At 39.7% G+C, this 24736-nt stretch overlaps 1 protein-coding gene across 9 annotated transcripts in view; it reads left to right on the forward strand.

The window, feature by feature from the left end:
- RRAS2 (RAS related 2) overlaps positions 1-24736 on the forward strand; it is a 145850-nt gene that overhangs the window by 97726 nt on the left and 23388 nt on the right. For 5 of the 9 annotated variants that reach the window (XM_086339891.1, XM_086339892.1, XM_086339890.1 and 2 more), the window contains exons 2-4: positions 21940-22027; positions 22935-23037; positions 23208-23316. In XM_086339891.1, coding sequence (XP_086196017.1) covers positions 22970-23037; positions 23208-23316 — 177 coding nt within the window. In that variant the 5' untranslated portion in view covers positions 21940-22027; positions 22935-22969. Of the gene's footprint in view, positions 1-17804; positions 17900-21939; positions 22028-22592; positions 22733-22934; positions 23038-23207; positions 23317-24736 lie in introns of those variants that run through there. The other 4 variants (XM_086339894.1, XM_086339897.1, XM_086339893.1 and 1 more) reach the window with 2 other exon arrangements.

Genomic DNA, 24736 nt, shown 5'->3' on the forward strand with positions numbered 1-24736 from the left:
GGTGACCTTGATCATCTGGCTGAGGTAGTGTGTTCGACTTCTTCACCATAAAATTACTCCTCCCCTCTTGCTTTTTCTTCTGTATTCTTTGAAGGGAAGTCATTTTGTGCAGCCCACACTTAGGGTGTGAAGATGCTGTGTAATTTTGAATAAACATATGTAAATGGTGGAGCAGCATAATATCTGGAGTTAGTGAAATTTTTATTTTTAGCAAAAACATCAGTGTTTAAGTAAAACATTAAGGAATGTACCTGCATTCAGAGATTTGGTTTGGAAAAATTTTTTAAGCTATTTTCCTTCTCAGTGTTCCAACCTTTGCTATTGCATCTGTTAGATGTTCCTCTTTAGCTGTTTTTTGTGCTGCCTATTTGATACTTATTTTTGAGAAAATAAAGTGAAAGATATCATTAGTCAAAAACTCTTGAATAAAATTTGTTGATATTTTTATCTTCATCTATTGCTTTTCTACACATAAAAATATTATTTCTAAAATTGAGGGCTTAGTTGATATGTAAATTACGATTAGAGACCAGAACAGTTCAGGACCCAAAATGATCAAGGGAAAGCACCTTGTCGGAAACCCCCATGACAATACAGCTCTCCTCGTAGTTCCCATTTGTGTGTTTCAATTATAAGGCTTATGTTAAAATTAGATCAGAATTTCCACTGTAGACTCTCAATTTCATAGTTGTGTAACTGCCACACAAACTTGATTGTAAACAAAGGCCTATAATGACAGGCCTTATTCAAGCAATTCAAGAAAGGGTTATTCAGCTTGCAGCTGAAAATATATGTCTAGTTTTACATTTCAAGTTGAGAAATTGTGAAGAGGCTTTGATTCTAAAATTTTTTGTACTCTTTCCCAAACTTTCTGCAGTGAAAATCTATTATTTTATAATAAGAAAAAAAACTAAATTGAAAATAATAAAATTAACTTGTTAAAATCTTGGCTTATTATATTTTAAAAGGAATTTGGAAACATAAATCAGTTTACCTTCTTCCACTTTTCATGTTTTGTTAAATAATGGAGGCTTTCAAGTTTAGAGAATGAAAATAGTTATTTTGTGTGTCTGTGTGTATCTTTGCTGTAAGTTGTAGTCCCAGTACTGTGAAGACAGCTCAGTATTTGAGTTCCAATAACTGGTGAGCAGAAGGAAAAAAAAATTCTTCTTTGCCATCCAGTCCTCTGGGTTTAAGAACTCCATACAGAATATAATGAAGAATGGGGTGATCAAATTTTATGGGTCAGTGTATTCCTTTCCTAGCTGCTCTAACACATTTCCACAAACTTTGTAGTTTTAAACAATAGAAATTTATTCTCTCAGAATTCTGGAGGACAAAATCCTCCAATCAAATTGTCCGACGGGGTTGGTTCCAGGGGCCCCGGGGGTGAATCGGTTTCTTGCCTCTCTCCCAGCCTCTGGTGATTTTTGGCAACCCATTGCCATTCGTTGGCTTGTGGATGCCTCACTCTGACCTCTGCCTCCACCTTCAGGTGGTCTTCCCGTCTGGGTCTTCTCTTCTCAAATCTTCTTCTCTTTTCTCTTATAAAGACACAGTCATTGGATTTAAGTCCTGAATGATCTCATCTGGAGATCCTTAACTGAATTGAATCTGCAAAGACCTATTTCCAAATAAGGTCACGTTCACAGATATCAATTGTTAGGAGTTAAATATACCTTTTTGGGTGCTGCAATTCAACCCACTACAGTGAGTAAACCCGTTTCTGAGTTTGCTTATAAGCACTATAGTACACTGTAAATTTGCTGATAACACTGCACTTTTACTTAATGGAATAACAGTCATAGAATCTCACTTATACGCATGTGAATGTGATTCAGAATTTAGCTGCACGCTTGCTTTCTCTTAATGTGGCTTGCAATTGATGTGGCATCTTTCACTGAAATTAGGCTGTACACATACAGACAAGTTATAATTTGTGCCTTTAAATGATGTGAGCAAAGTCTTAAGTTCTGTGAACATAGGCCATTTAGTTCGACTTTTTAAACCTACATATTGGGCATTTTTGTAAGATGAGTGTTTATATGGTTCTTTTTGATATGAATCATGTCTGTCTCCACTTAAAAGAGTTCAAATTTATCCAGTGATCTAGTCTGATTTAAAATTGTGCGCCACAAGGAGGGACTTTATGGAAACTACTGAGAATTGCTGGGTGGATAAATGGGGTTAAATAATCAAAAGTAAGAAGGGTGGTCCTTGGTGTGACTAGACAGAGCCACTTTCTGAGAAGTGCTGACCCAGCCTCCTGGCATGTGGTTGGTTTGGAGAGAAATTCTAAGAGCATTCTGTCCTCCTCCTCTCCCATTTTGAGATATGAAGGTCATGAGGAATTTAGTTCTTATTGTTATTAGGATAAAACAGTAGCAATTCAGGCTCATTCAGATAGTTTTTTAAAGTTTAGTTGTGCTATAGACCCATAGCTATAATATTTGACAGTGTAATTTATAAAAGTACTTCTCCCACGTATTCAGGGGAGTCTTTTTTTGGGGGGGGTTGGTAGTACTTCAAAAATTGTTGCTTTCATTCTACTTGTTTATATATTGTCTCCTACACTAAAATGTAAGTCCCACACGTGTCAGAAACATGTCAGTTTTATTCTCATTCAGGACTATGTCCCAGGTCCAAAGTGGCAAAATTCTTGTTGCATAAATGGACACGCTTGAAACTCATAGACTTACCTCATTCTCTTTCATGGCTGTTTATTCTTCTATAATATAGGTACAATAGGTACTATAATTCATTTAACTGTTCCCTGTTACAACACTTAAGTTATCAAGAGTTTTTCACAAGAACAAAGCTGCCTGAACATCTTGTTTATGTGTATGCATATCTGTATATGTTATCTGTGGTAGCTTGCAATCTTGATATCTTCTGTTTATGGCATGCTTCTGTAAAACTGTTTAGCACATTTTAAAATGTATTGTTGGAATAATTTTCAGGCATAATTGACCCTCTGTGGGACAGATCTTGGCTTAATCTTTTTGAAAGGAACGATCATAACCCTTCTGTGCATTATATATAGTAAGACTGGGAAGGAGCACAATGGCCAGTATAGGATGAGATTAGAGCATCAGAATCTCTAGTGGCTTTCATTTCACTTGGAGTAAAATCCAAAGTCCTTACCAAGACCTTCAAGTTTTTGCCCGCCTCCCTGTGAACTTTGTGAACTTGTTTTGTTTGTTGTACTGTAGCCATGCCAGCCTTCTTGCTGTTCCTCCAGTGTGTTACACTTCCTCTCACCTCACTGCCTTTAAATTCATGTCCTGGTCTACCCCCAGGTAGCAGCATGGCTCATTCCCTCAATTGATCCAAGATTCTCTCAGGTGTCATACTGTCCCTGTCTCCTTCTCAGCCATTGTTTGCAGTATCACATCCTCCTCTCTAGCCCCTGCTACTGTCAGCCCCCGAGTTCTTCAGACTTTTTATCACCTCTGACATGTTAATGTTTGTTGATGGTCATCTGCCAATAAACTGCAAGCCCCCTGAGAGCTAGAATTCTACCCTCAGCTCCTGATGCATTGTAGGTGCTCCACTAGCATCTGTAGATTGAGTGGGTCAGTGAAGCAAGGAAGATTCACGTAGAAGTTTTAAAAGTTTAGTAGAATGTGAGCTGGAAAAGTCATCACGTTCTTTTACTTCTGATTTTGCTTTTGTAGGCTCCTTTTCTGCTCTAAAAGAGATGAGAAATGAAAATGGCGTGTAGGATATTCATAGGTAGCAGTGGATGAAGGGGAAAGGAAATGAAAAAGGAAGTACAACCCAGGCTCTGGGGAGCAAAAATTATAGTCAGAAGTGAGTTGGTCAGCTCCCTGCTTGCTGGGCAGACTTTCTAAGTTTGGAGAGGAAGAGAACCAACTTTCAGATGTCCATTTTGAGCTAGGCAGTGTGCTAAGTACTTTCACCTTCACAGTAGCCCTTTCAAATAAGAATTATTATGGCCATCTTATAGGTCAGAAAATTGAGTTTTAGGAGATTAAATCACCTTTCCCAGATCACATAGGTAATACCTCCGCTTTAAAGTAATGAAACATGATGTCAGTGATGCTATTTGCTGCAAAGCCTACAGCTAGAAAGTAGCAGGAGCCTAGGGCTCATGATCTGATATTGTTATGCCACAAACTTAAAGACATTTTCAATAGCGCCTGCAAATTAGATTTGACACACTGTAGGAGCTAAATATGTCAAAATAAAATTAGAGAGCTGGAAAGAGTCTTTCAAGACATCATGAAGAGGAAATTCCTCATTTACAGCTAAAAGCCAAGAAAGAGGTTGACTCATCTAAGAACATTCATCTGGTTGTCAAGCTGGGACTAGAATCTAGGTTTCCTCACACTCCCGTGCTGTGTCTTTGTTACTTAACGGTTGATATTTAATCTGTCTGGGTCTTTACCCTTGATTCCCTCTTTCATTCACATGTTTCAAGTTTTCAAACCTACAAATTACTTTTCCCTCCCACTCGTGTCTCCCAGCAACCTCTTGTTTTCTACAGGTAATTGAAGTTAACAGTTTCTTGTGTATCTTTCCAGAGATGTTTTATATATGTAAAGCAAATATATAAACTGTGTGTTTATTTAATGACATATCATGGGGTTTACTCCATATTAACAGGTGAAGTCATTTTTCTACTTTTCTTTGTAAAATTGTTTGCATTGAGTGTTTCTTAATTTAGCCAGTCATTTACTGAAGGACATTTTACATTTTTCCAGTTTTTAAAAGTTAAGAACAATTCAATAATGTTATTTTTATACACAAATGTATCAGTAGGATAAATTTCTCTAAGTAAAATTGGTAGATCAAAGAGTATATGTTTTTGTATTTTTTTAATATTACCATACTTAGACCTTTTTTTCTTAACATAGAAATTGAATATTTTCATTTTGAATAAGATTTTTTTTTAACTGTTCTTTCTATTTGACAATAGTTTATAATTGAAAAAAGTAACATTTTAAGAGTAACAGCATTTCTTTTTAAACTGGTACACGCTGTATGCTTTGATGTGAATATCACAGGTTAAAGAAGTATAATGGGCTCGGTATTGCTTTGGAGTCAGACCTGGATTTGGATTTCCACCAGCCTACTGACTTTGTGACCTTTGGCAGGTCACTTAACTGCCGAGTCTCAATGATCCTATCTGTAAAGTGGGAATAACACTAACCTTGTTGTCTAGAACTGCTGTCTTTCATTGATTCTAACTCACACATTGATTCTAACTCACACAGCATTTTAGTACTGACATTGAGATGCTTCATAATGAAAGATGTGCCATAGTTTTAGCAATTTTTTTCATTCTTGGCATATGAAATAATGAGGGTCTTATAACTGATGCTGTCTTAGATTTGATGAAGTAGGGTGATTGCAAATACTGCCACAAGGGAACTGTGCTAGGGCATCCTATAGGCAGAGGAGGTTCAGGGTTGGAGAGGGTGTGGATGGGTGTTAGGGGAGTGGGTTTGGCATTGGAAATTGCAGATCCACCACATAGTGGGAGGAGAGTGCTACTGATTGGAACACAGGAGCAGATATTACCCACAAATGTGATACATAGAAGTTGGAATTGTGGCAGATTGTTGGTAAATAATAGGACTTTGGCCCATGTTTGAGATTTAGGAAATATGGATTAACTTTTGGCAGGAAGACTTTATAAATTAACGTGATTGTTTTAAAGTAGGAAAAAGTTTGACAGACATTTCTCCAAAGATATACAAATGGCCAATAAGCATGTAAAATGATGTTCAGTGTTCCATTGGGGAAATGCCAATCAAAACTGCAAAGAGGGACTTTCCTGATGGTTCAGTGGTTAAGACTCCATGCTTCTACTGCAGAAGGAGCAGGTGTAATCCCCTGGTCAGGGAGCTGAGATCCTCTGTGTCCCACACTGTGGCCAAATAAATATTGCGTTGACAAAAAAGTCCATTTGGGTTTTCCCGTAACATCTTACAAAAAAACCTGAATGAATTCTTTGGCCAACCCAATAAATAAAACAAGTTAATTAAAAAAAAAACAAAACAACACTGTAAAGAGATGACTGCTTTGTACTAGGATGGATAGAATCAAAAAGACACATTTTCAGTAACAAGTAATGATGAGGATCTTGAGAAATGAGAGCCCTTGAACTTTGCTGATGGGAATGTAAATGGAACAGCCACTTTGGGAAACAGTTTGGCAGTTCCTCAAAAAGCTAAACATTAAGTTACCATATGATCCAACCATTCCACTATTAGTATATGCCCAAGAAAAGAACATATGTTCACACAAAAAGATTGTATGTGAATGGTCATAGCAGCATTGTCCATAATAGCCAAAACGTGGAAATGACTCAAATGTCCATTACCTGATGAACAGATAAATACAGTGAGGTATATCCATATGATGGCATATCATCAAAAGGAATGAGAAGTGAAGTACTCACATGTTTCAGCACGGATGAACACTGAAAACATTATGCTAAGTGCAAAAAGCCAGAGACAAATGACCACATATTGTATGATTACATTTATATGAAATGTCCCAAACAGGCAAAGCTATTGAGACAGAAAGTGGATGAGTCATTTAGTGGTCATAGAAATGGCAGGGGATGGGGGAAATGGAAAATGGCTCCTAATGGGTATAGGATTCCTTTTTGGGGTGGTGAAAGGGTTCTGGAATTAGTGATGGTGGCTGCATAACCTGGTAAGTTGATACAAACTAATGAATAGTGTACTTTAAAAGGTGTGAATTTTATGGTAAATGAATTATATCCCAGTAATGGTCTTAAAGGGCTTCCCTGGTGGCTCAGTGGTGAAGAACGCATCTGCCAATGAGAGATGCAGGTTTGATCCCTGGATCAGGAAGATCCCTTGGAGATTTCTCTCCAACTCGAGATTTCTCTCCAACTCCAGATTTCTTGCCTGGGATATGCCATGGACAGAGGAGCCTGGTGAGCTATAGTGCATGGGGTCACAAAAGAGTTGGACATGACTTGGTGACTAAACTATAACAATGCTCTTAAAAACAAGAAAAAGGAGACCCTGGTTCTAGAAAGAGCGTGGGTAACTTAGCAGATCATCAGAATAAGAAAAGAGTTAGAGTAGAAGAAGCCCAATTTAAATGAACTGGAACACCTGTTGATTGGAAAAGTCTGTTAAAAGGGAGAATAAATGGAGATACTGGGGTTTGGGAATGAAAAAGAAGCAATTACGAGCATTGTAGTATTGTGCCAAGGTCAGACAATTAACAAAGCTAACAGTGCTGAGACTCTGAATGTGGACCATGTAATAGTTGAGAATGCTTCTTGCCTAAAGCTGATATGGCCCTGAGGTCTCTGTGGTGGCACTGAGCCTGCAGAGGGGCTCCCAGTGTGGGGAAGACCGGATATGAAGAAGAAAGATGCCGAGATGGCACCCAGGTTAAGCCTGGACAGCTTTGTGCCCCTGGAGGTTAGGAGTTTGTTCATCTAAAATGTCCCGCAGAGGCCAGCACAGTGTTGTTTAGGCAGCTGTGGCCCACATGAGGTTAGAGGTAGGGAAGGCTGACTAACTAGTAGTCATGAGGATGGGAAGGAGGGGTGGGTATGGAAACTCCAGGAGTGCAGGGTTCAGTCAAGGCAAGAACTGAAAGACTAAGAAAAACTTGTTTCTTGGTGTGAAAAAGAGAATGTCTGGGAATTACTCATATTTCCCACGGGGATGATGTGAGGCTTATATAGTTCTCTCTGTTTATCTATTATTCTTGTCTGTGCCAGTAATCATTGTGCTTTTAAAAAATGTTAATTAAAAAATTTCTTTTATTGGAGTATAGTTGGTTTACAGCATTGTGTTAGTTTAAGGTGTTCAGGAAAGTGGGTCAGTTTAAAAATTTTGGTAATTCTTATCCTTAAAACTTTATTTAGGCTTTATATGTTATCTGTATAAGACCACAGTAATTGAGAAATGACAGCAAACACCTATTAAGTTCAGGGAAGTGAAATAAACTTGATCGTACTCTGTGATAGAGGCCACTGGCTTATTGTTGCTCACTGGTTTGTAAATATGCCAACAGTGAGAGATGACCATCTGGTTAGGTAGGCAACCCCTGAGTCGAGCTTGACTTGCATACAAGTGGTTCGTGTGTGTGAATCGTGGCTGTAGCCGTGGCAGGGCTGTGTGCGGCCCTTTTCCTCCTGTTGACAGTTTTCAGAATCACTCACTGGTACTGTGAATGAAAACTGTGTGATCTGATGAAGCTAACCTATTGGGTAGGCAAAGTTGTAGGGTGGTGGGGAGTGGGGAAAGAGGGAAACATTTCTTTTTTCTTCCCTGCTTTTAAAGCCTTGGGTTTGGAAGGATGAAAGCTGTGAAGAGTATAGGGAACTGGCATCATGAAATGGTGGTTTGCCCACCCCTGAATAGTTTTCCCTCCAGAGTCTGAAACTTTTCTTCTTGACCGGTGTTGAAAATGTTCCTAGAGATTGGTTTTGCTCTTGAAAAGAAAAAACGTCTGCAGGGTCAGGGTGAGCTGTCTCATACTGGCAGCATTCTCTAATTTGGACTGATAATTGTCTGCCTAGTACCTCTGGATGAGGAAATCGCTAGTTTTACTTTGAGAGTGGAAGGAACAGTGGGGAGAAAGGCAAGTAGTTTTGTACCTAGAATGTTTTTAGAAGGAGGCTAAAGCCTGGGTAAGAGCGTAGTAATAGGGACTTGGGGCAGAATGAAGAGGCTGGGTGTACATGGGGATGCCCCTTGACAAGCTTTTCCTCCTTTTAAGTGTAGCTTTGGGCTGGCTCTGTACTCTGGGAAAGGAAACAAAACTCCCTTCCCATTTCTTCTTGGGCCAGATGACTCTGCTTCAGAGGTTAGGACTCAGGGTTAACACTGGCTCAGGACCATATTTCAGTGGTAGCTTTTGTGGTCTGGCCTATGGACCTAAACACAGATTGGAACAACTTTTCCCTGGGGAAATAAATGAGCACCAAATAACAGACTTTAGAAGCAAACTTTTGTGATATAACCAGTTTGTAAGTTGACTTTGTACCATACTTTTTGTAGTGCATACCAGGCCTATTCATTGGCAGCCACATACTTCACTTGAGGTGTAGATATCATCACTGAGATTGTACAGAAGTCACATGAAAGGCACGTGGTGGCTCTAGACAGTGAGACAATCAGCACCTTTGACTGAAGTTTTGTTAAAGAGAAGCTAAAAGGAGTGTAGGGTTTAGGGTAGTTTTTATTATTCTGCATTAGCATTCTGGAGGATAAATTATGGAGATCTCTGTAATTATGCATGTTAAGTGAAATGCTGATTTCAGTCAGGAACAAAAATATGTACTCAAGTGCAGGAATATCAAGCACATTGGAAACATTTGACAAAAAAAAATAAGGGAGGATGTTGCAGGGAACAAAGGTTCTCTGTGACTTGACAGCTGCTGTTAAAAAGTGACACCAGGAAGCGCCCGGTCTGGCTTACAGCTGCCTGAAGTTGCTGTAGTCTTCTCTAGTGTTACCAGAGGAATTTGCACCGCTCCTGTTTTAGCAAACAGAGGCCACTGATAGCTAACCAGGACCTTACTGTGCTCTTAGAAATTGATTCCTAGTTCTTCATTATGACCTTCATAATTACTGGGTTTTCCAACAGCAAAATATGTTGAGGCTCTAACCATGTATGTGCAGAGTACCTTGCTTAACACCAAAGAAATTCTTAAAAGCTTGAGACAGGCCTTGGATTCATCAAATCTAGCTGGACACATTTAACAGGGTTTTAACTGGAACTCTAACTTGTTTTAGTTTCTTTGGAAGCCTCAAAGACTGGGAATAAAGCAGTAGTTGCTTGGTGACCCTCATATTTCAAGGACTTGCATAGAAGATGGCCTTAAATTGCTTTTGCACATTTAGCCCATACTTTCCAGGAAGTAAAAGTGTGGAGAATTAAGGGTTCTGAGACAAGGGTATTTTTGGAGAGGAAGCCGTCAGCGGCGTGTTCTTTGCCCTTTCCCGTCTCTACACACCATGGAGTGGAGAGGATGCTTCTCTTAAGCCCCCTTCATTGAAGCCAAATGATGGGGGAAGCTCCAATAGAATCATTCTGAGAGCTTGGCCTGTATCCCCTTGTGTTTGGAGAACATAAAGATTAGTATACGAATCTGTGGACTGATAGCAGAGCAGAGAGAAAGGAAGAGGACTGTTTAGTTAGTAGTATGCACTTTAAAAGACAATAATAGGTTCCCCTGAGTTTCTGGATGGAACCAGATTTAAAAACCTTCTGAAAAGAGACACTGTGTGTCGCAGCCTAGAAGACGATGTCAGTCAGGAGAAGGTGTCCTTCGGAACCCCAAGAATTGAGAGTGTTCCAGGACTTACTCATGTCCTGAGAATTGCACGTGGAGGGTCTCACTTGTGTACTCTTCTGGAAAACCTGCAGGACCTCCTGAGAAAGTTATCATGGGCATCAGCTCTCACTGGTAAGGCCTTGTCAACCTCCCTTATTTCTCTCTACTCCTTCAGCTTCCAACCCCTAAGGAGCCAGGATAGAGGCAGTCTTGTTGGCAGTAGGAAAGATACATAATAATACGGGGAAATTGAAGATGACTGGTCTTAATATCCCTCTGCTGCTACTGCTGCTAAGTGGCTTCAGTTGTGTCCGACTCTGTGCGACCCCATAGACAGCAGCCCACTAGGCTCCCCCGTCCCTGGGATTCTCCAGGCAAGAACACTGGAGTGGGTTGCCATTTCCTTCTCCAGTGCGTGTCTGACTCTTTTCAACCCCATGGACTGCTGCCTACCAGGCTCCTCCGTCCATAGGATTTTCCAGGCAAGAGTACTGGAGTGGGGTGCCATTGCCTTCTCCAAAATTATCCCTCTACCCCAGTCCAATCACAAAACTCTCAGCTCTGTGTAGAACGGAGAGAAAGAAACTTTAATTTTAGATGAGTATTGACTGATGTAATTAAGATGTTGTACTGTGTTGTTGTTTAGTTGATAAGTTGTGTCTGACTCTTTTGCCACCCCATGGACTGCAGCCCACCAGGCTCCTCTGTCCATGGGATTTCCCAGGCAAAAATATTAGAGTGGATTGCTATTTCCTTCTCCAGGGGATCTTCCTGACCCAGGGGTCAAACTCACATCTCCTGAATTGGCAGGTGGATTCTTTACCACTGAGCCACCAGAGAATCCCAAGACGTTGTACTAGACATCTAAATTTTTTTTTTCAGTTTTTGAAATTGAAGTATAATTCGTGTACAGTGTTGTGACAATCTGCTGTATAGCAGAGTGACTCAGATATACACATACATTCTTCTTAAAATATTCTTTTCCATTATAATTTCACACCCTCTTCCAACAACACACGAGGTGACTCTACACATGGACATCACCAGATGGTCAATACTGAAATCAGATTGGTTATATTCTTTGCAGCCGAAGATGGAGAAGCTCTATACAGTCAGCAAAAACAAGACCGGGAGCTGATTGTGCTGAGATCATAAACTCCTTATTGCAAAATTCAGACTTAAATTGAAGAAAGTGGGGAAAACCACTAGGCCATTAAGGTATGACTTAAATCAAATCCCTTATGATTATACAATGGAAGTGACAAATAGATTCAAGGGATTAGATCTGGTAGACAGAATGCCTGAAGAACTATGGACAGAGATTCATAATGTTGTACAGGAGGCAGTGATCACAACTATTGCCAAGAAAATGAAATGCAAAAAGGCAAAGTGGTTGTTTGAGGAGGCCTTACAAATAGCTGAGAAAAGAAGAGAAGCAAAAGGCAAAGGAGAAAGATCAACCCATCTGAATGCAGATGGGTTCACAGAAGAGCAAGCAGTTTCACAGACACACAGAGATAAGAAAACCTTCCTAAATGATCAATGCAAGAAATAGAGGAAAACAATAGAATGAGAAAGACTAGAGATCTCTTCAAGAAAATCAGAGATGCCAAGGGAACATTTCATGCAAAGATGGGCACAATAAAGGATAGAAATGGTATGGACCTAACAGAAGCAGAAGATACTAAGAGGTTGCAAGAATACACGAAAGACCTATATAACAAAGATCTTAGTGACCCAGATAACCATGATGATGTGATCACTCACCTAGAGCCAAACATCTTGAAGTGCGAAGTCAAGTGGGCCTTAGGAAGCATCACTACGAATAAAGTTAGTGGAGGCAATAGAATTCGTGCTAATCTATTTCAAATCCTAAAAGATGATGGTGTGAAAGTGCTTTACTTAATTTGCCAGCAAATTTGGAAAACTCAGCAGTGGCCACAGGACTGGAAAAGGTCAGTTTTCATTCCAATCCCAGAGAAAGACAATGCCAAAGAATGTTCAAACTACCTCACAGTTGCACTTATTTCACATGCTAGCGAAGTAATGCTCAAAATTCTCCAAGCCAGGCTTCAACAGTAAGTGGACTGAGAACTTCCAAATGTTCAAGATGGATTTAGAAAAGGCAAAGGAACCAGAGATCAAATTGCCAACATCCGTTGGGTCATAGAAAAAGCAAGAGAATTCCAGAAAAACATCTACTTCTGCTTCATTGACTACACTAAAGCCTTTGACTGTGTGGATCACAAGAAACTGTGGAAAATTCTTCAAGAGATGGGACTACCAGGCCCACTTTACCTGCTTCCTGAGAAATCTGTATGCAGGTCAAGAAAAAATGGACTGGTTCCAAATTGGGAAAGGAGTACATCAAGGCTGTATATTGTCACCCTGCTTATTTAACTTATATGCAAAGAACATCATGCGAAATGCCGGGCTGGATGACACACAAGCTGGAATCAAGATTGCCAGGAGAAATATCAATAACTTCAGATATGCAGATGATATCACCCTTATGGTAGAAAGCAAAGAAGAACTAGAAAGTCTCTTGATGAAAGAGGAGAGTGAAAAAGTTGGCTTAAAATTCAACATTCAAAAAAGTAAGAACATGGCATCCAGTCCCATCACTTCATGTCGAATAGATGGGGAAACAATGGAAACAATGATGAACTTTATTTTCTTGGGCTCCAAAATCACTGCAGATTTGAAATAAAAAGACACTTGCTCCTTGGAAGAAAAGCTATGACCAACGTAGACAGCATATTAAAAAGCAGACACATTACCAACAAAGGTCCGTCTAGTCAAAGTTACGATTTTTCCAATAGTCATGTATGGATGTGAGAGTTGGTCCCTAAAGAAGGCTGAGCTCCTAAGAATTGATGCTTTGGAACTATGGTGCTGGAGAAGACTCTTGAGAGTCCCTTGGACTGCAAGGAGATCAAACCGGTCAATCCTTAAGGAAATAAAACCTGAATATTCATTGGAAGGACTGATACTGAGCCTGAAGCTCCAATACTTCAGCTACCGGATGGGAAGAGCCGACTCATTAGAAGTCGGGTGATGCTGGGAAAGATTGAAGGCAGGAGAAGGGGATGAGATGACTGAATGGCATCATTGACTCAATGCACATGTGTTTGAACAAGCTCGGAGAGTTGGTGATGGATAGGGAAGCCTGGCGTGCTGCAGTCCATGGGGTTGCAAAAAATCCAACACAATTGAGTGACTGAACAACATCAAATTATGATTTCATAGGATATTGAATATAGTTTCCTATGCTGTACTTTGGGACCTTGTTGATCCATTCTAAATGTAATCGTGTATCTTCCAACGTCAAATTCCCAGCCTTTCTCCTGCCCCCATTTGGCAACCACAAGTCTATAGTCTCTCAGTCTGTTTTTTTTTTTTTTTTAAATGTTTTATTTATTTGGCCACACAGGGTATTAATTGCAGCACACAGGACCTTCGATCTTCATTGCGCCATGAGAAGGAGGTTCTTAGTTGCGGCGTGTGGGATCTAGTTCCCTGACCAGGGGTCGAACGTGGGCCACCTGCATTAGGAGCTCAGAGTCTTAGCCACTGAAACCAGCGTGGAAGCCCCTGTTTCTGTTTTGTATGTAGGTTCATTTGTGCCATAGTTTAGATTCCACATTTAAGCGATATCATATAGTATTTGTCCTTCTCTTTCTGGCTTACTTCACTTAGTGCTATAGTCTCTTGTTGTATTCATGTTGCTGCACGTGGCATTCTTTTTTATGGCGGAGTAGTATTGCATTGTATATATGTACTGCATCTTCTTTATTCATTCACCTGTTGATGGACATTTAGGTTGTTTCTGTGTTTTTTTTGGCTCTTGTGAATAGTGTTGCTATAAACATAGGGATGCATGTATCTTTTTGAATTATAGTTTTGTCTGTGTATATTCCTAGAAGTAGGATTGCTGGATCACATGGTAATTCTATTTTTAGTTTTCTGAGTAACCTCCATACTGTTTTGACAGTGGCTGTACTAACTTACATTCCAACCAACAGTATGGGAGGTTTCCCTTTTCTTCAGACCTCTCCAGTAGTTGTTATTTGTAGACTTTTTAATGATGACCATTCCAACTGGTGTGAAGTGGTACCTCATTGTATTTTTGATTTGCATTTCTCTAATAGTGATATTGAACATCTTTTCGCTTGCTGACTGGCCACCTTAATTATTGAAACCATAATGTTCTTTGGGCTGAAAGTAATTGAAAAGCATTTATAATTGAACGATTAGAAAAAATTAGGAGATTTACCTCAGATCTCATTAAATTGCAAGGAAAAGCTTACCCACAGAAGGGCTTTGAAGAAAGTTTTCTGCTTATAATACACTGAGTTTATTAGCTCAGTGTTTGATTTATACATCCATATGTACACACATTCATATATACTGGGTTTCCTTGGTGGCTCAGGTGGTAAAGAATCTGCCTGCAATGCAGGAGATCCAGGTTCAGTCCCTGGGTTGGGAAGATCCCCTGGAGAAGGGAATGGCTACCCATTCCAGTATTCTTGCCTGGAGAATTTCATGGACAGAGGAGCCTGGTGGGCTGCAGTCCAGGGAGTTGCAAAGAGTTGGACATGACAGAGCGACTAACACATATATACAAACATGAAAAGATGAGCAATTAGGAGGTACACATCTCTAACATCTCTAAGACCCATTTTCTCAACAGAAGAGAGTTGAGAACAAGGCTGATTTAAGGAGGGCATATTCCAGGGCCCACTTCAGGATGAGGGAAAAGGCAAACCAGAAAGGAAGGGGTGAGGGCTGCTCAGAGCTGCCCCAGGGACTGGAGAGGTGCGATCACCAGTGAGGCCGTGTGTGCCGCTCTCCTCTTCCTGCTCATCCTGGCCCACTGTGCCAAGGATCCTGATGTGCAGGGAGGCAGTAGGGTGAATTGGGAAGAGCTGGAGGTGCAAGTCGGACGGACCAGAATACAGTGCTACCCCCTTTACCAGCTGTGGGAAACTGGAGCACCTCATTTAACCTGCCTGAACCTCAGTTTCCTTGACTGTAAGATGGGAATACTAACCGAACCCCAAACCACTTACTTTCTTTTGCAAGGCCTCCAACTCTTTAACCAGAAAATGACCTCAATATGCTCTGAATTCCTCCTACCCTTTAAGGTGAGGATAGTTTGGATTTTCCCAACTTTGAATATACTGTCTTACTGTTAAAAGTTGTGATTTGGAAATATATACATATCAAGCTTTATGTATACCATGTATACAAGGCGGAGGTGAACAGGACCACAAGAAAGGAAAGAATGGAACCGTGTAGTTGTTAGTCTCGGTTTTCCTTGTTTCGTATTTTTCCTGGTACTTTTACTCCTTGTTTTATAGGCCAATAAAGGAATAAAAGATTTGAAATCTTATGAATTATATTAAATAGCAAGAATTCTAAAGCATTCATTAGGATAAGACCTGAACTTAAATCGTAGTTCTCCTTATTAGCTAGCTGGGTGACCTGGAAAAGGTAGTCTGTGCCTCACTTAAAAATTTAAGAGGGAAATACATATCTGAAGAATCTTTAGGAAAAGTTTGTGTGTATCATTTTTAAACTGCATGTCACAAAGCAGATGCTTAATAAATGATGACTCCTGTTATTGATTGAGGATATTTCATTTTTTAAAAAAAAATGGGAGCAGTGGAAGCAGGAATGGAGGATGAGAATGAGTGGGCTTTACCTCCAGAGAGGGTGAGTAGAGCAGGAGTGTTGGCCAGAAAGCCTGGAAACTTGATTTTAGTGCTGGATCCATTTGATCTTTAAACATTAGGCAAGTCCACTCTACCTCTGACAAAAATCTGTCCTCATAGAGCTTGTATTCCAGTCAGGTTGAAGGAATGATGGACAGTAAAAGAGAAAAAATAAAATATAAAGAGAACTACAAGATATTCTGACCAAAAAAAAATCATCAGGTTTCTAGGTGAGTTAGTTGGTCTTGAGTAGAGTGAGGGGAAAGCTTAGGATTAAAAAGGATCTAGTATATTCTTCCTTTGATTTGACCCTTCATGTAGTTCTTAACGTACTACCACCAGATTTAAAAAAAAATTTTTAATAATATATGCAGTGTATAATTATATAGTGATCACTATAATATATTCTTGTATACACATTACCCAGATTCGGGAGTTGTCGAGGTTTTCCCACACTGTTTAACCAGTTTCCTTCCCCTGCTGTCTCCCTTTCCCCTCCTCTTTCTGACCCCGTGAGTTTAGAGGACTCCGAAGAACACTGCTGTGCTCAGAAATGCCCTGGCACTTGTTTACAGCTCCCCAGTGGCACCTCAGGTCTAAGCTCACTGGACTTGAATCAGTGAGCTGGGTTTTCTGAGTTTCCCAAATTCTCCAGGAAATTCATTACCCGTCCCAGGGTGTAGACCAGGCACCGCTCCGTGGCAGTGTTTGGGAATTGCATTTTCACCAGGACCTTGGTGCCTGGAGAGTGACTTGTCACTTCTGCCACTAATTGCAGAAGTTACATCAGCTTATTTTCTTTCCTCCCAGTCCCCTCCTTATCTTCCTTAAGGCAGCTCGTTTGAATGGGAAAAGAATGAAGTGGCAGTTCTCTTAAGTTAAGTAGAGCTTCTATTTATTGTGCGGCAGGAAAAACATCCCTAGCTATCACTATTTGTTATGGTTTGGACAGTCCTACTCAGACCATATTTTATCAGGGAAAATTTCCCTGTCTGAATGGGACAGCTTCCCTAATCTTAAGCTTTTCTCCATAATTCCGAGTAACCCTAAAGAGACTTAGGTCCACATTTGCCCTTCTTATTACCTGGAAGGCATCCCACCTATTGAAAAGAGGTATTCCTTTCTTTCTAGTTGGGATCCTTCTCCATGCATCTTTTCCTGTGATTTCAGGAAAGCGTACTGCTTTCTGCACCTGTGACTCTCACTCCTCCTCTCAGTGGGCTGAACTCTATAGTCCACTGCCCTTCCGGAGCCTCTGCTGTCTTCCACAATGCAAGACTGTATTTTTTCACCTTGTTTTCTGCTACAAAATACCTGTCTGGGGCTGTTGGTAACTTTTTTCAGCCTCAGGGGAGAGACTGTTTTCTCTTCAATTGCTGGGACTCTGTAAGTGAAGGCACACACAGTTACTATGTATTCCTGCAGCATTACCTGCTTACACTTGGTTGCCTTCTGAACAAGCATGTTACTGGCATTTCCTGCTAATTTCTGTTCTTTGGCCAATACCTTTAATACTCCCCATTCCCCTTGTCCCAATTACAACACAGTTGCTAGTTGTGTAAAAAGCAGTGGGTTCCTGTGTAAGTAGGGACCTTGTCCCTGTGCTGTGCTTAGTCGCTCAGTCATGTCTAACTCTTTGCAACCCAATGGACCATAGCCTGCCGGGCTTCTCTGTCCATGGGTTTCTCCAGGCAAGAATACTGGAGTGGGTTGCCACGTCCTCCTCCAGGGGATCTTCCCAACCCAAGGATCGAACCCAAGTCTCTTGCATTGCAGGCGGATTCTTTACCATCTGAGCCACCAGGGATGCCCCATAAATGATTGTTGAACAAGTGAATGAAACCAAGAGCAAGAGCAATCGGCAGAAGGGATTCAGGTAGTGAAGAATACCACTTTGGTGAACAACACACATCAAACTGGAGAGCTTTGTGAACTGTGTAAAGAAAGTGCTGATTCCTAGAAACAACGGGGAACCATTAATATATTTTATAGAGGAGTAGTTTGTACACATACAAAATGCACATATCTTAAATGTACAGCTTGATGAGTTTTTACATATGTGTTATATATACTTGTGTAATTACTGCTGAAGTCCAAAGAAATATTTCCAGAACTTCAGATGGGGAGCTTTTATCTTGATTCACAGCATTTTGGAAAACAAGTCTAGTCTGGTATAACTAGGATTGGAATTACAATAGCCGTTCCTGGTATTAGGTCATGTTTTCAGTTGAATAAAAACTCTAGTTCATACCATTTAACTACATGACAGAACAATACACTGACCAACATTTATTAGTCATCAGTGTGTGTTGGCACTTTATAATCTTTACTTCATTTTATCCTTTCCATGGGGTTGTGTTACTATCCTGTTTTACAGATGCTGAAGGTTAAAGAGGTAATTTGCCTTAGGTTCCACAGCTAGAAAGTAGTAGAGTTAGAATTAAATCCAGCACTCTCCATCACCAGAGACTGATCTCCTGTTGGTGATCTGCTGCCTCAAATATCTGGGACCCAAGTTTAAGTAACAAAAATATTAAGTCTTTGGGATAGGAGGTGATGATTTATCTTTCCTACCTGCACAGGATGAATGCTAGTTTTAGGCGCATTATGACCTGTGGCTTATTAGAATTGTGAGAGGGAAATGGGTCTTTGGTTATGTAACAGAGTAATGTTCCTTAAGATGGATCTCTTATGAGGGGCAATGATGCTTTTAGTGAAGATGGTTCTTTAAAATCTATATATAGCAAGGTCTCTGCAAATTTTGAAAATAGGACATAGCAAAGATGAAATGTAGACCTAAATACCCAGAAATTGCAACAGTTAACTCATATTAAACATTAATGAGTGGGATAAATGCATGCCAGTCTTGGTGAAGAGGCAAAATTCTTATAACATTAAGATTGTATTTCAAGAGCCAAGACATCTAAAGAAAATATGTAACTTCCATAGTCACAGAAAGGAAAAACAATTGTCCTCAGCGTTGCTTAAACCAACAGTCCTCTATATGTGTTATTTTCTTAATTTGGTATCACAATGCAAAGAAACCCATCACAGCGGAAGTCATACATGACTTGAACATTTGAAAAAAATATACTTAATATTTGTCCATTGTGTTTTCAGACAAACTGGGAGGGTCATTTTGGCACATTAAGGGATAACTTGGGAGTCGTCAACGAAGCTTAGGTTTTACAAGATGAAAGCATGGCAGCAAGTGTCAGGTTACTGTGGAGAAACATGTTTCAGGAAACTTAAGATTTAAATACTGTGCTTTATCCAGGTTGTTTGGTGAAAGACTGCTTTCTGTGTTGTTTAGAATAGTGGGTACAAAGAATATGTTGCCAGTTGTATTTACTTTTAGAAGAGATGTGGGTTCCAGAGAGTCAGTTCAAAGATTGTTTTGATATCTGTTTATTTTAAAATGGGGATGGGGTGGTGATGGAAATGGCTTTCTACTCAAAGCCCCTCCTGTTGGTAATTAAAAAAAAAAAAATCAGTTCAGGTCAGTCACACAGTCATGTCTGACTCTTTGCGACCCTATGGACTGTAGCATGCCAGGCTTCCCTATCCATCACCACCCGCCAGAGCTTACTCAGACTCCTGTCCATTGAGTCGGTGATACCATCCAACCATCTCATCCTCTGTTGTCCCCCTTTTCCTCCCACCTTCAATCTTGCCCAGCACCAGAGTCTTTTCAAATGAGTCAGTTCTTGCATCAGGTGGCCAAAGTATTGGGAGTTTCAGCTTCAGCATCAGTCCTTCCAATGAGTATTCAGGACTGATTTCCTTTAGGAGGGACTGGTTGGATCTCCTTGCAGTCTAGGGGACTCTCAAAAGTCTTCTCCAATACCACAGTTCCAAAGCATCAATTCTAAAGCACTCAGCTTTCTTTGTAGTCCAACTCTCATATCCATACATGACTACTGGAAAAACCATAGCTTTGACTAGATGGACGTTTGTTGGTAAAGTAATGTCTCTGCTTTTTAATATGCTCTCTAAGTTGGTTGTAGCTTTTCTTCCAAGGAGTAAGCGTCTTTTAATTTCATGGCTGCAGTCACCATCTGCAGTGATTTTGGAGCCCAGAAAAATAAAGTCTTTCACTGTTGCTATTGTTTCTCCATCTATTTGCCGTGAAGTGATGGGACCAGATGCCATGATCTTTGTTTTCTGAATGTTGAGCTTTAAGCCCACTTTTTCACTCTCCTCTTTCACTTTCATCAAGAGGCTTTTTATTTCCTCTTCACTTTCTGCCATAAGGGTGGTGTCATCTACATATGTGAGGTTATCGATATTTCTCTTGGCAATCTTGATTCCAGCTTTTGCTTCTTCCAGCCCAGCGTTTCTCATGATGTACTCTGCATTTAAGTTAAATGAGCAGGGTGACAATAAACAGCCTTGACATACTCCTTTCCCGATTTGGAACCAGTCTGTTATTTCATGTCCAGTTCTAATTGTTGCTTCTTGACCTGCATACAGATTTCTCAGGAGGCAGGTCAGGTGGTCTTGTATTCCCATATTATTAAGAATTTTCCACAGTTTATTGTGATCCACACAGTCAAAGGCTTTGGTGTAGTCAGTAAAACAGAAGAAGATGTTTTTCTGGAACTCTCTTGCTTTTTTGATGATCCAACTGATGTTGGCCATTTGATCATTTAAATGAAGCCACCAAAAGGGAAATAGAATTACAGCTAAATTCTATATAACTAAAGTTACTCCAAAAATACAAATAAAAAATAGGAAGTATCATTTAAAATTAAAATAAATATGTAAAGTCAGGGTAGCAAGCAGATTAGTCCTTGTCCCCTCCCCCTCTGCCCCCATACGAGGAGTTTCTTTGCTGCCCTGTTCAGAGTGCTTACTTTTAAGTAGCTTTTTGGTTTGTGCACAGCTCACCATGCAGGGTTGTCTCTTCAGAACGATGTGTCCTTGGAGCCAGCAGGTCCAGTTTCCAGGAGCCCTTGCTTGTAGAATGACTGAACACCTTCAGCACTCATTTCTAGCATTAAGCTGCCTTCCTCCAAGTCATCCCTCAGATTTTGTGATGAGTTAGTGGCAAAATAGGCTTTGAGGAGGCCAGTCAAGAGGGAGAGTAAGGGAGACACTCAGAACTGACATCAGTGTCCTAGGCAGTGCCCTTCTGGATGAAGGGGAAATCAGTTGTCTTTTAGATGCGTGTTTCTGGTTTCTTTTTAAAATCTTTTTAAAAGATTGTGAAATGTAATAATCAAACATTAAGTGATTTGCTAGGACTCCTCCCGTCTTCCTCTGCTGCCTTAACTGCCCTCCTTCTGGTGATGACTTCATAAGGTGATGGTTGGGTGGCTTTGCTAACAGAAGAGGAAATAGTTGGAAAACTAACAAAAATATCAGTGAAAGAATAAGTTTGAGATTCATGCAGATTAAAAAAAAATCCTGAAATCATGTCCTTTAGGGTAATACACAAGGCAACTGAAAGGGAACTAAGGCAAGGTGTGAGAAAAGTGAAGAGACGATCAGGCATCGAAGCAGGCAGACTTCGTGTTGTCTCTTTTGTTCCAAAACTGTTACAGTTTGTTCTAAGGACTGATGCCTGCCTTTGGGTTGGAGATAGACCTGAATTACAGCTATAGGTGTGTTTCTAGTTTTTCTGGAACTTGAAATCCAGAGTTTTACTTGTATGTAAGTTAATTACGAAAAATGGAAAAAAACTGCAGTAGAGCTTTTACAGTCTTCTTACATGTTTCAGATGTGAAAATTCAGAGATGTTTAGTATCCTTTCTCCACTTGGAAGCTGCTGTGAATAGATTTCATTCAATAGGGAATTGACATAGTAGGATACACTTTAATACAGTGAAAATATTTTGATGAGTTCTGGGTAAAGTTATGTTGGTACTTGGGCAAGTAAGCATAAATTTTAAAATTATGTTATTTTTCTTACAGTCTTATTTTGTAACGGATTATGATCCAACCATCGAGGATTCCTACACAAAGCAGTGTGTGATAGATGACCGGGCAGCCCGGCTAGACAGTAAGTAAGCTTCTTTTATTTAATGGTTCATGTATCATATTTTTTTAAGTAAGCTTTGAAGTTTTGCTAGGTTAAATACCTACAGTTGAAATGTTAAATGATCTTGAATATAAGTTCATCTTTTTCATTAGTTTTAATTGATGAATCTACATGTTAGCCAATTTAAATGTAATGTAAAACAATAACTGGATTGAGAGCAGGTAAAATTAGTCATGTCACTGTAACTTGTTAAAGTTGGGTTTATTGGGACATTTGGGGAAAAAACAAACGAGGTCTTGGCTCTTCCTGCATTTTGATGAAGGCTAAAACAGGTGAAGTAAATATAGAAAAGCTTCAATATTTGCTAACTTGCTTAGAGTTTATAGCACAGAGGCCTTAGCAAATAGTGTTTTGTGCTTGGTTAAACATTCCACTCCTCCACAAGAGAAAGGGCTGTTCTTTTAACTTGTATGATTCTTTTATTCACAGAGATCAATGAATACCTCAGCACCTGTACATTCAGTATGGTATTGGGGGGTGGGGTGCACCAGCATTTCCTTCTTGAATTTACAGGTATCTTTTTCAGTTCTTTTCATAGAGGAGGTAAACATCCAAGTGACTTCAGAAGTTATCTGACTCTGTCTGCCTATATGAATTTGATATTTATAACCTTGTCATTGCTATGCTAATGTATTCTAACTACGAAATCAACCTGCACTGATGAAGGTAACTCTGCGACTGTCTGCCATTAGAATACATTTGTCTTTAGCATTGAAAATAAAGTACTAAAAGGGGAATGCTGTTTAAAAAATTGTACTAAGTGTGATGTTTTCCAAAGGATTCACAGTAACTGGGCCTGCCCATGTGAGGGAGCCATTTTTGAGAGATGAACACATGAACATCATTACATTTCTTGTTTTTTCTTTAGTTCTGGATACAGCGGGACAAGAGGAATTTGGAGCTATGAGAGAACAGTATATGAGAACTGGCGAGGGTTTCCTTTTGGTCTTTTCAGTCACAGACAGAGGCAGGTTTGTATCAATATTTAACTGTAGATCTCTCCTGTTCATGTCTAGCTCACTGTTCATTAAATTTGCATTCTTGTTTGTATAGGAAAAGGAAAAGTAAGAAAGTACTAAATGGGACGGGGAGTCTGAATTCTGATATTTGACCAAATTAATGAATTTGTTTTTGTTTTTAGTTTTGAAGAAATCTATAAGTTTCAAAGACAGATTCTCAGAGTAAAGGATCGTGATGAGTTTCCAATGATTTTAATTGGTAATAAGGCAGATCTGGATCATCAGAGACAGGTGAGAGGGTTTTGCTCTTGGGAAACCAGTTATTTGTAATTATGGAAGTGAGCAGCTATATTTAATGAGAAAGTGCCGTGATCAAAAACACTGTGCTGAGTGTGGCACGCTGGATTTGATGGGAGTACTATAACAGGTGACAGATTAAAAGGAAGCAGATTTGGGGATATTAAATTTTTACATATTACACAGAACTTCAGTGGACTGTAAACCTGCAGGTATTTTATACCAGCTCCATTCACATGTTATAATTTCTAAGGTAAGACCTACAGCTCTAATTTACATACTCTTAAAATTACCCCTGTGCTGTGCTTAGTCGCTCAGTCGTGTCCGACTCTTTGTGACCCCATGGACTGTAGTCCACCAGGCTCCTCTGTCCATGGAATTCTCCAGGCGAGAATACTGGAGTGGGCTGCCATGCCCTCCTCTAGGGGATCTTCCCAACCTGGGGATCAAACCCAGGTCTCCTGCATTGCAGGAGTATGCTTTACCATCTCGGTCACCCGGGTAGCTTAATTCAGTGTTAATGCTGAATTACCTCATTTAGAGAATGACTTTAATTTAAATGACAGAATTTGAATTTTTCCTAAGTCCTGTTAATCACATGGGCAGCTCTAACTGCCCAATAACCTGCAGGAAAATAATATTTTTAGTATTTCGTTGCAAGCTTATTTATACTCATTTGTTCTTTACCCAATTATTTCACATTTGATTTTTAAAATTTTTGGTATATATTGGCCACTCCTCTTTTTTGTGGCAGAGGGGAACAAGATCAGATGTAAGTTAATGGAGACGCTACGTTATTTAGGTCTTTAGTCTTTACCCCCTCATCTGGAATACAGTTGTTTCAATACTTTCTTAACTTGTGTGCTGGTATTTAAGTTCCATTTTTTTATATGATCTTGGTGTTAACGTAGTCTTTTGTTGGCAGATTTTGTTTGAGAGTGCAGACATCAGGAAAGATGGGTTGACAAACAGCGTTGAGGACAGACTTCCGTTTTATAATTAACCATTATCTAAAACAGAATCTTTGATTCGTGTGCTGTTTGTAAAGTTTTGTTGAAGGTATACCAAATTTTAGACATGAACTTGATAGGATGATACTGTTCTAATGCTAAGTTTAGACATGTTTACCTGGTATAGAATAAATCTTACTGGTACTTCTCTTTCAGATCTGATTTATTATAAAGTTAAGGTGAAAAACATTCTATCTTCATTTCAAACCAGTAAAAGCTGTTGAAAGTAATTTAGGATATGGCATTGATCACATCCCAAAACTTGGAGTAGACAGTCCATCTTTTATAAAAAATTTATATTTTATCTTGAGGTAACCATCTTCTTCAGCATTTCTCAATCTAATTATATTTATTAACTATTGCTCAGTAGGACTTTTTTTAACTGTTCTTCTCAGCCCTTTCTA

Source organism: Bos grunniens, chromosome 15 (genome assembly GCF_055505025.1).
Source record: "Bos grunniens cultivar Pamir isolate PY7600 chromosome 15, Bosgru_T2T1.0, whole genome shotgun sequence".
In the NCBI taxonomy this organism is placed as follows: domain Eukaryota; kingdom Metazoa; phylum Chordata; class Mammalia; order Artiodactyla; family Bovidae; genus Bos; species Bos grunniens.